Genomic DNA, 17,627 nt, shown 5'->3' on the forward strand with positions numbered 1-17,627 from the left:
AATGAGTTCCTAAGAGGATTTCCCTGTCCCGTCCCCCCCCCACAAAAAAGGGCATGAATAGCCACTTACCATCCTCCTGGCTGTGGATATTCTGTGGGCTGCGCATCCCTTCCTCCTGGCTTGGGCTCAAACTGGAGTTAAGATGCTGGTCAGCTGACATCCATGTGGAGTCACTCATATCAAAGTCCTCACTGCTCACCGATGTCTCATCCTAGAAGGAGGCAAGAAAGGGTTAAAAGATGCAAGAAAGGGAGGGAGGAAGCTTCTGCCTTCCTATCTGCCCCCCCTCCTTCCCACCCACCCCCAAATCGTGACTCCAGACTTCCCCAACGCAGCTCATTTCCCGCTGGGGCTTCCTGTTTGAAGACGTGAAGATGAGGAATGGCACAGACCATAATTAAGGACAATTAGGCAAGGCCTGCTTCCAGGGACAGATGGCTTTGGCCCTGCCTGGCAGTCACCCCTATCTCCCTCCTCATGGCAGAGGGCCGCCTACACCAGCCTGGCTGTACAAGCCACGCTGATGGGGCACAGCTTCTACCTGTATTGGCGACTTCAACCAGCCGAGCTTAGAGCAGTTGCTAAAAGCGGGGCGCGGACGAGAGGATGCTGGTGCGGAAGAAACGCAAGCTGCTGTTGACGGGGCCCCCGATACACACGTCACCGTCAGGAGACCCTGGCCATCCGTTGCAGACTCTGCAGCCTTTCCCCCGGCATTCACATCTGCCTAAGTCTTGTCTTGTTTATCCTCCTGACCACCCCAGGTGGCAGGTTAAGAAGGGGCGACCTGCACAAGGTCACCAGGGAGCTTCCCGGCCAAGTTAGGATTTGACTCCAGGATCTCCCGCGTCTTAACCTCACCTCTGCGCCACTGTGCTTCTCTTCTGCGTGGATTGATGGCCACCCCGGGGTGCCAGGTGATTGAAAGACTACAGAAGGCTTAGCAACATCCAAGAGAGGATCAAAGATGCTTTAGGCCCATTTCGGCCAAAATATCAACACATGCATTTGAAAAATAGAGTAGAATAAATAAAGCAGGGAGAGGCGAGCATTCTGGGACTGACAGGCAAAGGAGAAGCATATTACGAGAGCGATTCAGGAAAGGCACGGCTTTTCCTGACAATGGTACCATGTTATATTTGGGGGACGAGGGGAGGCAAAAGCATGACAAGTCAACAGCAACAAAAACCAGGGCCATTTTAAGAACTTTTGCAGCAGAGGGATTTGTGCCTTTGAGACGCAAGGCAAAAACGTAGGCCCATTTGTATTGCCACAACAGTCGCTCAGTGGAGAATCAGTGGACTGGCAGGGGGTTGGACTCGATGGCCTTGTGGGCCCCTTCCAACTCTGCGATTCTGTGATTCTATGAAATTGAAGTGTTCCCAAGGAGAAAATCACATGTGGTCTGAAAATCAGGTAGCACTGCACAACCTGCATGCTCCCCTGCTCCAAGGCGGCAGATATGAAGGGGAGACTCGTCCACGCATCATGAGAAGCGTGGTCCAAGGTCCACAGGCATCAGGAGGAGAAAGAGGAAGGCCGCTGTCACCTCCGCCTGACCAGGCAGGCGAGAAATGTCCCCTCAAATTGGTAAGCAGCACACAGCAGCACTCTGCACGGAAACAGGAAACGCACCACGTCACGTCAGTTCTGGAGCCCAAAAGCTGGAGAATATATATAACACCGGTATAATATGAACGTGAAACCTTGAGGGAACAGCAGCTAAAGTAAAACGAGGAAACGCTCCCATTAAAATGCGATTAAATTCCAATTTAACAAATTATTTTTTTCTGATGGTTATACTAATATTTAATGCTATTTCCAGCTGCTCGAAGCACTTCACGTACGTTATCGCAATAATCTTACAACAACTCTGTAAGATAGGCTGGTATTATTACCGGGGTGGGGGTAGGGGTGGAGAGAGGAAGAGATTTGCTGAAAGGCAACCTTGTGAGTCCATGGCAAAGAGCATTCGAAGGGGGTTTCGCTAAGCACATTCTCCCACTCCAGGCATCTGTCCAAGCGGGCTCTTCTGGAACACGTCTGTTCGCTTACGGTGCCACCGGACCTTGTGGGTTAAATCACAGGCATCCCCTACTACGTTCTAGAAGTAGAGGCAGGAAACTTAAGTTTGTGCCCAAGTAACGAATGAGACCCTCACCATAACAGCCTGCAGGTGAAAGCAGCGAATTCCTGCTGCATGTAGGCTGCTGAAGGAAACCTGTGGGACTCCCAGGTGAAAATGCATAGGTATTTACGGATATTGTACACACTGTGATGTTTAGGGTGACCCCATGAAAAGGAGGACAGGGCTCCTGTATCTTTAACTGTTGCATAGGAAAGGGAATTTCAGCAGGTGTCATTTGTATATATGGAGAACCTGGCGAAATTTCCTGTTCATCACAACAGTTAAAGCTGCAGGAGCTATACTAGAGTGACCAGATTTAAAAGAGGGCAGGGCTCCTGCAGCTTTAACTGTTGTGATGAAGAGGGAATTTCACCAGGTGCTGCGTGCATACAAAGGACACCTGCAGAAATTCCCTTTTCAACACAACTGTTAAAGATACAGGAGCCCTGTCCTCCTTTTCATAGGGTCACCCTAGTGGTGTTCCCACAAACCCAGAGTGTATCCATGGCAAAAAAACCCTGTAGTCTCATCCTGCAAGTAGTTCCTACATTCTCATGACCAGAACACAAACAGAGGCAGAAGAAATATCATGGGATAAAGTTGGTTTTTCGCACTGTTAAAGCTTCCTAAAACCTGTGGATCTGTCAGAAGGGGAAGGAGAGGAACCCATCCCACCGAAAAGGGATGTCTCGTCTTGCCAGGAGTGATCTGGTACGTGCAAACCTGTTCACTGCCAGGGTCTCCTGCACAATCTCCACTGACATGGACACTTTCCCGTTTATTTCAATGGGCTTATTATGCAAATGACACCAGATGACACCACATTGATGGCTGAAAGCGAGGAGGAGCTGAGGAGCCTTATGACGAAGGTGAAAGAAGAAAGTGCAAAAGCCGGGTTGCAGTTAAACCTCAAAAAAACCAAGATTATGGCAACCAGCTTGATTGATAACTGGCAAATAGAGGGAGAAAACGTGGAGGCAGTGACAGACTTTGTATTTCTGGGCGCAAAGATTACTGCAGACGCTGACTGTAGCCAGGAAATCAGAAGACATTGACTTCTTGGGAGGAGAGCAATGGCAACTCTTGATAAAATAGTTAAGAGCAGAGACACCACACTGACCACAAAGGTCCGCATAGGTAAAGCAATGGTATTCCCTGTAGTAACCTATGGCTGCGAGAGCTGGACCATAAGGAAAGCTGAGCGAAGGAAGATAGACGCTTTTGAACTGTGGTGTTAGAGGAAAATTCTGAGAGTGCCTTGGACTGCAAGAAGATCAAACCAGTCCATACTCCAGGAAATAAAGCCAGACTGCTCACTTGAGGGAATGGTATTAAAGGCAAAACTGAAGTACTTTGGCCACATAATGAGAAGACAGGATACCCTGGAGAAGAGGCTGATGCTAGGGAAAGTGGAAGGCAAAAGGAAGAGGGGCCGACCAAGGGCAAGATGGAGGGATGGATGATATTCTGGAGGTGACAGACTTGACCTTGGGGGAGCTGGGGGTGGCGACGGCCGACAGAAAGCTCTGGCGTGGGCTGGTCCATGAAGTCACGAAGAGTCGGAAGCGACTGAACGAATAAACAACAAAAATTATGCAGGAGAGGTCAATGTTGCTTTTCACCTTCGTCCCTCGGTGCCACCGGTGGCCGTTTGTGGGTGCTTCCTGCTGGCCTCTCACAGCTGAACAATATTCTGCCTATGGATCCTTATTTGCTGGAAGGGGAACAAACACGCCCTCTCAAAGGTCGCGGAAAGCCCTGCCTGGCATCTCCACGGCACTTCCTATGGCACTGATTGCATTCCTGTCTCCCACTCCCGCTCTCGAGAGGACATTCTCACGTGCGCTCGCTCTCCCCCCCCCCCCCCCCCCCGCTCTCCCTCCGCCTTAACCTTCACTGCGCTTCCAGGCACAGGCCTTGGACGGCTTCCAGAGCCAGAAAGGTCAGCCACGAGATTTCAAAATCATCAGCGTCGCCATAAAGGCAGCTGTTAAGAGGACGAATGAATGGGAAAGTGGAGGGACCCCTCCCCTAAAAGGCCCCTGCGGCGAGGGCTGACACAGCAGGACTTGAAGTGAGCCCCTGTTCGAAAACATTCGCTTTAATGGGTTTTCTGTCTCCCTTTTCCCTCCTGAAATGAGAGACAGGAGACAGGCCCCATCCCTAACTGTGGGCTAGAGCCGCTGTGCATACAAACACAGGAGTTTCTGCTCTGCTTGGCCCCCTGTCCTGGACTTCAAAGGATGCTCAAAACTAAGGCCTTAGCTAGATGGGACTTTATCCCGGGGCAAACCCCGGGATCGTCCCTGTTGCGTCCACATGGGATTCTGGGATCAGGGAGGGATCATCCCTCCCTTGCACCGGGATAGAGCCCTTCACTTCGGCCCGGGTTATTTATTTATTTATTTATTTATTTATTTATTTATTTATTACACTTATATACCGCCCCCATAGCCAGGGCTCTCTGGGCGGTTTACAGAAATTCTAAAATTGAGATAAAAACAAGTATACAAAATTTAAAATTCTAAAACACAGAACATACACACATAAAGCATTAAACACCATTAAAAAACTAAACATGTGGGTGATTAAGATGTGCCGCCATATGCCTGGGCAAAGAGGAAAGCCTTAACCTGGCGCCGGAAAGATAGCAGCGTTGGTGCCAGGCGAGCCTCGTCAGGGAGATCGTTCCGTAGTCTGGGGGCCACCACCGAAAAGGCCCTGTCCCTCATTGCCACACTACGAGCCTCTCTCGGAGTAGGCACCCGGAGGAGGACCTTAGATGTTGAAAGTAGTGACCGGGTATATTCACGTTGGGAGAGGCGTTCCGTCAGGTATTTTTCCACCCGAGACCGCAGAATATGTGGCCCGTTGCCGCGGGTTGGCACTGCTCCGCGCGAGGAGCCGCGCATGGGGCGCAGCACTCCTAAGGAGCGCTGAGCCCATCGGGGGTAGGGGGTGGGGTGGGGAGCAGGGAAATTAAATTAGTTTTTTTAAAAACTAAACTTTAGGCACTTGAGCGCTCGTGCACTCCTGTTGCTTTAAAAAAAAATGGTGGGCGCGACGCCTCTCCTCCTGAAGTCATCGCGCCACACGTGTAGACGGAGGAGGGATCTCGTGATAATCACATCGTGAGATCCTCCCTCCTCCGTCGTGGCATAAAAGGTAGGTCTAGCTAAGGCCTGAGAACAAGACCCCCACTAGCCCACCCTAAATTCACACGTTGGCATCTGACCATGGCCAGCCAGATAAACTAGTGAAGATCGCAGGGTGACTGTACCCAAGCTTTTAGCATCTGACAGTCAGAGATATTTGTTTATTAAAACATTTGTATCCCACCAATACCACTGGGATCTCAGGGCAGCGTACAGGTAAAGTCAATCAACACATAAATTACGCAGCTAAAAACGAATTAAACCATTGACAAGCTGATACCAGTAGGAAATTTAAGCGCAGTAAAAAAAATTCAGTTTTAGGCAAGCGTAGCCCTCAAAGGCTTTGATAAAAAGCCACGTGTCTGCGTCAGTTGGGCTTCCAAGGGGAGGCCATTCCGCAACCAGGGTGCCACAATAGAGCTGTACAGATATGCTTTGCTTTTGACCATCAGGACTAGCAGTCCCCAATAAACCTACCCTCCATATAGGTATCTAAACCTCTTTTAAAAGCGGCTTAAGCTGGTGGCTTTCTCGATATCCTGTGATAATGAGTTCCACAGGGAGAGCTAGAAAAAACCCAGAGCCCATGTTATTTGGGCCACCTTAAAAGGACTGGTGTTAGCACCTATGAGCCAATGCTTCACCAGCCTAAAGATCTGATCTCATCTCTCTCAGAAAACCGAGTTCTCCAATCCTCTTGCCATAAGTCATCCATGTATTGGGAAAGGAAATGCTTCCTTTTACCTCCCTTCCATCCGCTGCCTATCCGTTTCAGGGGGACCACCCCTCTCCACGCTAGTCACAGCTTTATAGGCCTGCAACATATTCCACCCTGTTCCTCGGAAGTAGAAAAATATGAATGGTTTCAAGCCTTCCCCCCCCCCCCACACAACGGAAATTACAGCCTGCCCACCCTAACCCTAGCATTTGAGCTGTCTTGTCTGTGCCTTTTTCTCTCTCCCTCTGGGGCATCAGGAACCACACAGAGGCCTCATCTACACCAAGCAGGATACTGCACTATGAAAGCGGTATATAAAAAGCAGGAGCCACACGACTGCTTTATAGCGGTATTGGACTGCAAGGAAAACTGTTGAGGCCCATGGACACAGACCATATAGCACAGCCTTCCTCAACCTGGGGCGCTCCAGATGTGTTGGACTACAACTCCCAGAATGCCCCAGCCAACTGGCTGGGGCATTCTGGGAGTTGTAGTCCAACACATCTGGAGCGCCCCAGGTTGAGGAAGGCTGATATAGCGCTTCCATACCGCTATATCCTGCTTGGTGTGGCTCCTGCCTTTTATATACCTCTTCCATACCGCTATATCCTGCTTGGTGTGGCTCCTGCCTTTTATATACCTCTTCCATACCGCTATATCCTGCTTGGTGTAGATTAAGCCGTCGTATGAAGCCCTATGAAGAGAGACTGAAAGAACTGGGCATGTTTAGCCTGGAGAAGAGAAGATTGAGGGGAGACATGATAGCACTCTTCAAATACTTAAAAGGTTGTCACACAGAGGAGGGCCAGGATCTCTTCTCGATCCTCCCAGAGTGCAGGACACGGAATAACGGGCTCAAGTTAAAGGAAGCCAGATTCCGGCTGGACATCAGGAAAAACTTCCTGACTGTTAGAGCAGTGCGACGGTGGAATCAGCTACCTAGGGAGGTGGTGGGCTCTCCCACACTGGAGGCCTTCAAGAGGCAGCTGGACAACCATCTGTCAGGGATGCTTTAGGGTGGATTCCTGCATTGAGCAGGGGGTTGGACTCGATGGCCTTGTAGGCCCCTTCCAACTCTGCTATTCTATGATTCTATTCCAAAATGGAGAAACTTCATCTCTGCTTTAATTTCCTATCCCTTCCCTGACAATTCCTTTGAGATACAATATAGATACAATGAGGGGCAATAATAATAATAATAATAATAATAATAATAATAATAATAATAATAAAATTTCTAACCCACCTCTCCGATTGGATCGAGGCGGGGAACAGCAGCAAGCATAAAATACATAAAATTCTGATTAAAAACATAGTACACACTGTTTTAAAAAATCCTAAAAACATCCTAAAAGCATACTGAAAGCATCCTAAAATTCCACCGGATAGGCCTGCCAGAAGAGATCAGTCTTGACAACTGTCTTGAATGCTAAAAGACTGTCAGTCTGAAGAGTCCCCTCCGGCAGGCCATTCCACATTTGGGCTTCCTTCCCCAAACAGACCCCGTTGCCCCGTTCCCCACCTCCCACTCACTCCTGGATGTTTACTGCAGGCAAACGTCTTCCGAGCAGGCTGGAGCGCTCACTCTTCCTCTTCCTGTCCTGCTGGCTGCAAGGCAGATCTGCTCACACAGGGCAGGAAGTGCTGGCTTCATCCTGTCTCCTTCCCCCACCCCAAATCCTGACCGAGGTGCACCCTGCAGGGAGTTTCCTGGAATTTATGGCTTCTGCACAGCCTCAAGCCTGCCTGGCTTATAAAACTGGATGCAGGACACAATGCCCTGAAGGAGCTCCTGCAAATTCAAACTTCCATGAGGCACAGCCACTCACTAACCTGTGCAGACCTCGACAACAGAAGCAGTATGAGTGGCCTGTTACAGAGCACAAAGATGACCTAAAAGAGATCACAGAATCACAGAACAGTAGAGTTGGAAGGGGCCTATAAGGCCATCGAGTCCAACCCCTGCTCAGTGCAGGAATAGTCCACCCTAAAGGAAGGACTTCTTCACACAGCGCATAGTGCCACAAGATGTAAACATGGCCACCCATTAGGGTGGCTTTAAAAGGGGGTTGGATAAATTCCCGGAGGCGAAGGCTATCCATGGCTACTAGCTCTGATGGTTGTGTGCTATCTCCAGTATTCGAGGCAGTAAGCCTGGGTGCACCAGTTGCTGGGGAACATGGGTGGGAGGGTGCTGTTGCACTCCTACCCTGCTGTGGGTTTCCTGTGGGCCACGGTGTGAACAGATTGCTGGACAAGATGGAGCCATGGTCTGATCCAGCATCAGGGCTCTTCTTTCTTTTTCTTATCATCTGGCAAACCTGGCTTAAATCCCCGTTCAGACATGAATTTCCTGGGCAGTTATGGGCAGGGAAACGTCTCTCAGCTTCGGTCCCTTGGCCATAAAAATGGGAGTAACAGAGCTGTGTGAACACACTAATTCCATGAGAACACAAAGATGTCCACAATTGGCACTGGTCTCATAATCCAGTTTCCAGAGAGTCACAGCTTTATTTTATTTTTTTGAATCAAGTTTCTAGCCCTTCTGAATGTAAAGGTGGGTTTGGAAGTGTGTGTGGCCAGTACATGATGAAACTTTGAGGGATGGGGGGGTGGAGCTGCACAAGGTGAACCGCCCAGAGAGCTTCGGCTATTGGGCGGTATAAAAATGTAATAAATAAATAAATAAAGGTTTCCTATGGTCAGAGGTGGGGCCTCTGCGCCCTGCATAGCTTCTTGCCCTCCCTAGGAGTTGCACAACCAGAATAAATTAGGCAAAAGAAGAGAAATTATGCAAAAGTGTCCAGATTACACAAGTTTATACAGGCTGCAGCATTCTGCATTTCTCGATGCAGACACTGCCTTGGTATCAGCGACTCTCCTCACGACAGTGCTGCAGTGCTGAACGGAAGAGACTCTTCGTGCTGAAAGTGCTACAAAAATCCATAGTAAGGAACTCTGCAAAAGTACCAGCAGCAACTTTTTCTGGCCTATACAAAACAATCCCATCCTGAGCACAGACAGGATGCAGACAGACACATTTTGCCCACCTCTTTCTCAGCCGAACCCATAAATCGTAAGAACTTTAATTTCTCTAACCATTCACATGATGCGCAATGCTATAGTACCTGGGCTGTATTGTGACTTGTCCAGGTTGCTCTAATTACAGAATTAAGGCCGAACTAGACACACATTCGTTAGAATCCGGTTACCACTGAATTCCTCTGAAGTGGGGGAGGGATTCCTCCCCTACTCACATCCACGTCTCTTCCACTGTTTTCACTCCTGGTGAACCACTATGGCAATTCTCAGCAATAGAAAAAATCATTGTGGAAATGTGACTTTGGTGGGAAAGTAAGTGTGTGTGTGTGTGTGTGTGTGAGAGAGAGAGAGAGAGAGAGAGAGAGAGAGAGAGAGAGAGAGAGAGAGCGTTCAGCACAGCATGTATCCAGGGCCTTTTCTGTGGTGGCCCCCAGACTGTGGAACGATCTCCCTGACAAGGCTCGCCTGCCGCCAACGCTACTATCTTTCCGCCGCCAGGTTAAGACTTTCCTCTTTGCCCAGGCATATGGCAGCACATCTTAATCACCCACATGTTTATTTTAACGGTTTTTAATGCTTCATGTATGTATGTTCTGTGTTTTAGAATTTTAAATTTTGTATATTTGTTTTTATCTCATTTTAGAATTTCTGTAAACCACCCAGAGAGCTCTAGCTATAGGGGGCGGTATATAAATGTAATAAATAAATAATAAATAAAATAAATATCCTAACTCACAGGTAATGCTACTGTACTCTGTTCCAAAATCCAGTCCCAAGATGTCCTGGCTTGAGACCGTAGGTCAGTGAGTGCCTCTCAGTCTAACCTACCTTTTAAGGTTGTTGTAAAGTTAAAATGTTACAGCCTATTTATTTATTATTTATTAATTACATTTCTATACTGCCCAATAGCCGGAGCTCTCTGGGCGGTTCACAAAAATTAAAACCATTCAAAGTATAAAACAACAGTATAAAACCATAATATAAAATACAATATAAACGCTCAACCAGATAAAAACAGCAGCAATGCAAAATTACAAATTTAAAACACCAAGTTAAAATTTATTTATAGACTGTTAAAATGCTGGGAGAATAAAAAGGTCTTCACCTGGCATCTAAAAGCATATAATGTAGGTGCCAAGCGAACCTCCTTAGGGAGCTCATTCCACAGCCGGGGTGCCACAGCAGAGAAGGCCCTGCTCCTGGTAGCCACCTGCCTCACTTCCTTTGGCAGGGGCTCGTGGAGAAGGACCCCTGAGGATGACCTAAGGGTCCGGGCAGGTACATATGGGAGGAGGCGTTCCATAGCTTATATCTATGCCACTTTTCAACCCCCCCCAAAAAAACCCCCAAAGTGGCTCACATAGGGTAAATTAATGAGGGAAGATGGGTGTCCCACTGCATCTGTCATCCTGAGCAACTTGGAGGAAACTTGGAATAAAATCCAGTCAAACAAACATCAACCTCCACAGATCCCGGGAGAGAACACGCAGCTAGCAGCAGCCACCTTGGGCTGTGCTGTCTATGCAGCCTTCTTTCCACGCTCACTGTGGGCGCATTCTAGAGGGAACGGGGGGCCCTCATTTTCTGTGGGATGCTTCTCACACAGAGATAAGGAAACGCTGGAGTAACGCAGAGCCTGTATGTCTAGTTCCCCTTTCAAAGCTGCGTGGGAGGGAGGGAGGGAGGGAGGGGATGCCGACACAGGACTACGATGGGAAGACGCACGCAGCCCCCACACCTCTATGGGGCAAGCCCTACTTGCTTCACAGCCGTCACCACCCGAATTGCTCCCTGAAAGGACCGAGCTGCACTAGAACTGGGGGCTCCTTGATTTCCTTCCCAGCCCCAGTTGTGCACCAGAGTGCCAAACTAGGCGCACGGGATGCTCAAACATCTGGGCAAGAGTCCTGGCACCTCCAGGTCGCCTCCTGCCCTCAGCTGTTCTTACCCAGCAACCAGCACGAGTCACTCCAGATCTTTTGCAATGGGGAGAGGATCCATCCCAAAGCTCCTCCAACGGCCCGTAATCAATCATAAAACATTTAGATAGCACTTAATAGCACTTTTGCGTGTTCTACACACTCCGTGTACGCTGTCTTGCTTTAATCCTTACAGTAACCCTGTAAAGTAGGTCAGCTATTATCCCCATATTGTCAACAGTGAGGACTGGGAGAGAGAGAGAGAGAGAGAGAACAGCTTGCCCAAGGCTACCCATCAAGTTCATGGCTGAACCAGAGACCTCCCAGTTCCCAAGCTCAGTCTCCCCGCCAAAGGGAAGACGGTACCGCCAGGGACAACCCCACCCAATCACTCCACCATGAAGAGTGTGTGCAGCCCACACTGGACCTGCTGCAGCCTGGATCGGTCAAGCAGATGGGGCACAGATGAGGTTAGGCTCAAGATGTGCTGGGCATAGGGCCACAGGACGCAGATGCCCTGCACGAGTGCCTTATGTTCTCCAAGGGAAGGTTGGCCCGCAGACCTGCTCCGAGGTTCTAGGTCTTCACGAATACGCAAAGCTCCATTGGGAGAAAAGAACTACTACAAGCACTGCAAAACGTCACCCATGGGGGCTGGAAAAACCTCAGAGGCCTATGCAATGCCTCTCCCTCTTCTGATTGACATACATCACAGCCTCGTCACCCTGCCTCCTGAATGAACCACAGAAAGAGAGCCATCTCAGGGACGTGGACTTGTGCAACGGGTGCTTGTCTAACCTGCTCTGGAAGGCTTCCAGAGACAGCGTCCACCACACCCTAAGGCAAACACCACTCTGGCAGCTAGAAAAGCGTTCCCTAACGTCCAGCCTAAATGTTTTCTATTGAAGCTTATATCAAAGATGTCTTTTCTTATCCGCAGAGGAAAAGAAAAACAACCAATTCTTACCCCCAATGCAAATTCTGGTAACTGAATGCAGTTATCAATCCATTCTCCATTATGTTCTCACAATTCTTCCTGCACGTGGCAACTGGGCCTTATGGCTATGTTGGTTTTCAGCTATGCTGCCACAAATGTTGACTAAGAAAGGCAAATGCTAGAAAGGCAAATGCTATTTCATAGAATCATAGAATAGCAGAGTTGGAAGGGGCCTACAAGGCCATCGAGTCCAACCCCCTGCTCAAGGCAGGAATCCACCCTAAAGCATCCCTGACAGATGGTTGTCCAGCTGCCTCTTGAAGGCCTCTATTTTGGGCTGCATTAATAGAAGTATAGCTTCCAAATAACGGGAGGTACTGGTTATTATTATTATTATTATTATTATTATTATTATTATTATTTATTTATATAGCACCATCAATGTACATGGTGCTGTACAGAGTAAAACAGTAAATAGCAAGACTCTGCCGCATAGGCTTACAATCTAATAAAATCATAGTAAAACAATAAGGAGGGGAAGAGAATGCAAACAGGCACAGGGTAGGGTAAGCAGGCACAGGGTAGGGTAAAACTAACAGTATAAAGTCTGCACAACATCCTCTCTATTGTAAGGTTCCTCTCTATTTGGCCTTGGTTAGGCCTCATCTAGAATATTGCGTCCAGTTCTGGGCTCCACAATTCAAGAAGGACACAGACAAGCTGGAGCGTGTTCAGAGGAGGGCAACCAGGATGATCAGGGGTCTGGAAACAAAGCCCTATGAAGAGAGACTGAAAGAACTGGGCCTGTTTAGCCTGGAGAAGAGGAGATTGAGGGGAGATATGAGAGCACTCTTCAAATACTTAAAAGGTTGTCACACAGAGGAGGGCCAGGATCTCTTCTCGATCCTCCCAGAGTGCAGGACACGGAATAACGGGCTGAAGTTAAAGGAAGCCAGATTCCAGCTGGACATCAGGAAAAACTTCCTGACTGTTCGAGCAGTACGACAATGGAATCAGATACCTAGGGAGGTTGTGGGCTCTCCCACCCTAGAGGCCTTCAAGTGGCAGCTGGACAACGATCTGTCAGGGATGCTTTCCTGCACTGAGCAGGGGGTTGGACTTGATGGCCTTGTAGGCCCCTTCCAACTCTGCTATTCTATGATTCTAAGTCAGCTAAACTTCGTTTCTGGGGCTGTGCACTAATGTCAAGTGGCAGTGCCATCCTTCAAACACAGCTTTGCCAACTTCAACTTGTACTGCCGGCATTAATATGACCACTTTGGTGTGGAAGTCCAGCTAAAAGTCAGCTGTCATGGGCAAAACAGCCATGAGAACAAGGCCTGCAGTCATTTCCAAGCTAAGCAAATTCACTTCTTCCCGTTTTCCCCTGACATGTCATGTCTGCCACGCTTGCGGCCGTTTCTGTCTGTCCTGCAGAGGTTGCCCAATGTGGGATGGGGCCCAGGACTTCTGGACTGGCATAAGAACCAACGTATTGTCTGCCCATCACACTCTGGATTTGGTTTTCATGGTCGGGCAGGAACATTTATTTTATTTATTACATTTCTATACCGCCCATTCGCCAAAGTTCTCTGGGCAGTTCACAGAAATATGGTGATCCAAAAGTGGAGGATTTAACATCCACCCCATTTGTCCTGATCTGATCAGTACCTGGCAAGTTTAGACTTTCCACGTCGATATCCGAAGGATCGCCTCCTCTTACACATACCTGCCCCGACCTTCAGATCAAGGGTCCTTCTTCATGAGCCCCTGCCAAAGGAAGTGAGGAGGGTGGCCTTTTCTGCTGTGGCACCCTGGCTGTGGAGTGAGCTGCCTAGAGAGGTTCACCTGGCACCTAGGTTGTACTCCTTTCAGGACCAGGTGAAGACCTTTCTATTTTCCCAGTATTTTAGCATCCTAGTCATTTAGCTCTGTTGTTTTAAATCTGTATTTTAAATCTCTGCATTGCTGCTTGGTTATATTCTGGTTGTACTTTTATATTGTGGTTTTAAGCTTCCATGTTTTATAGTCCATGCTGTATCTTGTGGTTTTGATTTCTGTGAACTGCTCAGAGAGCTTCAGCTATTGGGAGGCACGCCTCCTCCCATATGTACCTGCCTGGACCTTAAGATCATCCTCAGGGGCCCTTCTCCATGAGCCCCTGCCAAAGGAAGTGAGGCAGGTGGCTACTAGGAGGAGGGCCTTCTCTGCTGTGGCACCCCGGCTGTGGAACGAGTTCCCCAGAGAGGTCTGCCTGGCACCTACACTGTACTCTTTCCGTCGCCAGCTGAAGACCTTTTTATTCTCTCAGTATTAACACTTAATTTTAACTTAATTTTAAATTTTACTGTTCTAACTCTGTATTTTAATCGTATATCAATTTTGCTGCATGGTTTTATCCTGGTTGTGCTTTTGATACTGTATTTTGTATTTGTGTTTTTAACCTGTTGGTTGTTTTATTATGGTTTTAATTTTTGTGAACCGCCCAGAGAGCTTCGGCTATTGGGCGGTATAAAAATGTAAGAAAGAAAGAAAGAAATAGAAATGAAATAAATAAATTAGAATGGTTCATCCCCAGAGCTTACTAGATCCTGGGGGATTTTCCGACTGTCACGACTGATGCTCTTGTTGAAGCCCTGGTCACGTTACATGGCACAGAGTTGATTCAGGTGATTAACGCAATCATCCCCAAATGTCATCTCTCCCTTGGCAAAGCCAAAGCAGTTCCTTCGTATACCTTGGGACCGGAGGGCAATGAAGCAAGTGGCATGATAGAGAAAATGGTGAAAGGCTTCTGCTGAATCCAACTGAATGTGTGTTAGAGCTCATTATCAACCCTACCCTGGGATGTGAGGGTGGCAAAAAAGGACTCCATTTTCACCTCTACTGTGTCTTCACAGCATTGCCCAACGGATCTGTTCCAGAGGGTGAAGGGTCTATGGGGACCTGTTCCTACAATGGAATTGATCAGTCCCTCGACAGCTTGCTGTGATAAATTTGTAAGAGATTTCCAAGGTAAAACCTCCCACATCTGGCATGACTTGGACTCCATGGTTAGAGCAGTTCCATAACACAGGTATACAGAACATCCTCTAGTCCAGTTGTATAGGCCCAGGGTTGAAGACAACATCCTTGGACAAGTTCGACCAACCACTTGTATGCTTGTCTCTTGCCCATCTTGACTTGTTACATCTAATAAGGAGGGCTTGGCCCGTTTGGTCCAGGTGGTTATACATTTCTCCTTGAGTTGAAGAGCAGTTCCAGCTTCTCTGGAAGAAGCAGAACTCAGACCGGTCCTGAAGAAACCTAACCTGGTCCCAGAAGTAGAGAACGACTATAGGTCAGTGGCTAGCATCCCCTTCTTGGGCAAGCTCCTTCAATGAGTACCTGCTGATCAACTCCAGGCACTCTTGGATAAAATTGATCTTCTAGATCCATTTCAATCCAGCTTTAGGCCTGATCTGGGGGCAGATGCTGCCTTGGTCACCCTGTGAAATGACCGCTGCAAGAGACGGGGGAGTGGGAGTGCAAGCCTGCTACAAGAGAGAGGGGTCTTCTTGATTGTGGCACTCAGCTTATGGAATGCCCTCCCCAAGGAGGCTTGCCTGGTGCCCACACTGCGATTTTTTAATTTATTTTTTGGTGCCAGGCAAAGACATTGCTTTTCTCCTGTGCATTTAGATTCTAGATTTTATAGCAGTGGTTCCCAAAGTGGGCGGTACTGCCCCCTTGGGGGCGGTGGGATTGCACAGGGGGGCGTTAAGAGGCAAGGGGGTGGCAGGGGGCGGTTGAGGTGGTCTTTTCCGAGAAGCGCCTCTCCAGAAGGTCTTAAAACCCAGGGACATTTTTTTTATGGGAGAAGGTAGTTTGGTCCCAAGCTGTATAGGGGAAGAATCCACACATGTATTAATAGCATTTAAGAAGAGTCCTTTTAAAGGTGAATTGAAATGTTTCAAAAGCACCAAAACACTAATGAAGAGGCATATCCTGCTTGGTGTGCCCTGCCACGCTGGCTGCAAAACAGAGGCTTTCGCTCTCTTTTACCTCCCTCCCTCGGCAAGCCTGTGGCGGGTGCTTCCCATTTAAAGGGCATTCTGAATAATGATTTTTATAGTGTAGGATAGGGGGCACTGGGCATGAGTTTGTGGAACCAGGGGGGCAATTACCTGAAAAAGTTTGGGAACCCACTATTTTATAGTCTAGATTTAACCAAGCAGCACTGGAATGGATGCTTTTATATATTGTATTTTGTATTTCCTATGTCAATTACTGTTGTTGTGTTTATTATTCTTATTATTTTACCATGTAATCTGCCCAGATTTTGTTATTGGAACCAAAATAACACACAAATAAATAAATAATAAATGAATAAACTAATCAATCTTTGGCTAAACCCGGCCCACATTTGACTTTAACGAACCCACTGGCAGCTACCCCACGCAGCAAAGGCATCCAAAGCTCCCAGAAAATGCTTTGTAAGGGTGAGCGGCACAGCTGAGAAATCAGCTACCAAATCCATCTCTCTGTGAGCCTCTTTGTTGCTCTCAGAAGCAGCCTGTCACTACCAGCTAAGCTCTGCACTTGCCAACAGCCTCACCAGGGTGCTCGTCGTAACCAGCAAGAGCCCACGCCAGGAAGATGCATTGCCCTTCCTGTGCCAGCCACAACGCCCGGCCGTGCCTTCTTCGTGTCACAAGGATCTCTGTGATAAGAGGCTCAGCCAGGAAGATGCCTGCACTGGACTCACAAATGCAACCACCTGTGTGGTATAAATGGGGGGGGGGGCTGGGTAAGATGAAGCACATGTGCATGCAGACCACAAGAGTGGAAAGTATACGCATACCACCCGTGCCTCTTCAAACCTCTCACGTGGAGACATCTAACTTCAGCTTGCAGGTAGGCAGAAATACATACAACCTCCTCTGACCCCAAACATCAGACTGAAAAAAATAGAAAATATATAAACTGCAGCCTTAGAAGCAACTCCACAGATCAGAGCATCCCTCTGTCCCAAGGAAGGACGTCTTTCATCTGACCATCCCTGGCAGATGCCGGACCAACTTTCTCTTAATATTCCACATCTTCCCAAAGCAGCATATTCCAATGGAATAACTCCTGCAGTCAGAAAGTGCTTCCTAACGTTTCAGCAGACTCAAACCTCCCCGTAACTTGAAAGACTTACAAAGTTCACAAAACGTACCGGCTCACCAGTGTGTGTTTTTAGCAACCATTTGCTCAGCATGCCTCTGTTAGCCATTTGTAGTGCGTTAACGGATTGAAATAAAGAAAAGACCACCTCTCGTTCCACTTCCAAAGGATTCCCTCCCTGGTCGTTTGGAGCCAGCCGCTCTCACCTGTCACAGGCGCCCAGGCAAACGGCTGTTCATAAGCCTGTTTAAAACCTTTGTTCCTTGTCTTATCCTCAGTAGATAAGTGAACAACTGTCTCTTCTCCACACCCACCTGCAACCTCAGATCCTTTTTAATACCTGAAAACTATCAACATATGCCACACAGGCACAAATCATAGAATCATACAATAGCAGAGCTGGAAGGGGCCTACAAGGCCATCGAGTCCAACCCCCTACTCAATGCAGGAATCCACCCTAAAGCATCCCTGACAGTTGGTTGTCCAGCTGCCTCTTGAAGGCCTCTAGTGTGGGGGAGCCCACAACCTCCCTAGGGAACTGATTCCATTGTCGTACTGCTCTAACAGTCAGGAAGCTTTT

General features: G+C 48.2%; 1 protein-coding gene across 1 annotated transcript in view; it reads right to left on the reverse strand.

Moving 5' to 3' along the window:
• NOL4L (nucleolar protein 4 like) overlaps positions 1-17,627 on the reverse strand; it is a 64,656-nt gene that overhangs the window by 36,127 nt on the left and 10,902 nt on the right. The window contains exon 2 of the mRNA XM_063147460.1: positions 70-211. Within this exon, the coding sequence (XP_063003530.1) occupies positions 70-178 (109 nt within the window). The 5' untranslated portion in view covers positions 179-211. The remainder of the gene's footprint in view (positions 1-69; positions 212-17,627) is intronic.

Source organism: Elgaria multicarinata, chromosome 1 (assembly GCF_023053635.1).
Source record: "Elgaria multicarinata webbii isolate HBS135686 ecotype San Diego chromosome 1, rElgMul1.1.pri, whole genome shotgun sequence".
In the NCBI taxonomy this organism is placed as follows: domain Eukaryota; kingdom Metazoa; phylum Chordata; class Lepidosauria; order Squamata; family Anguidae; genus Elgaria; species Elgaria multicarinata.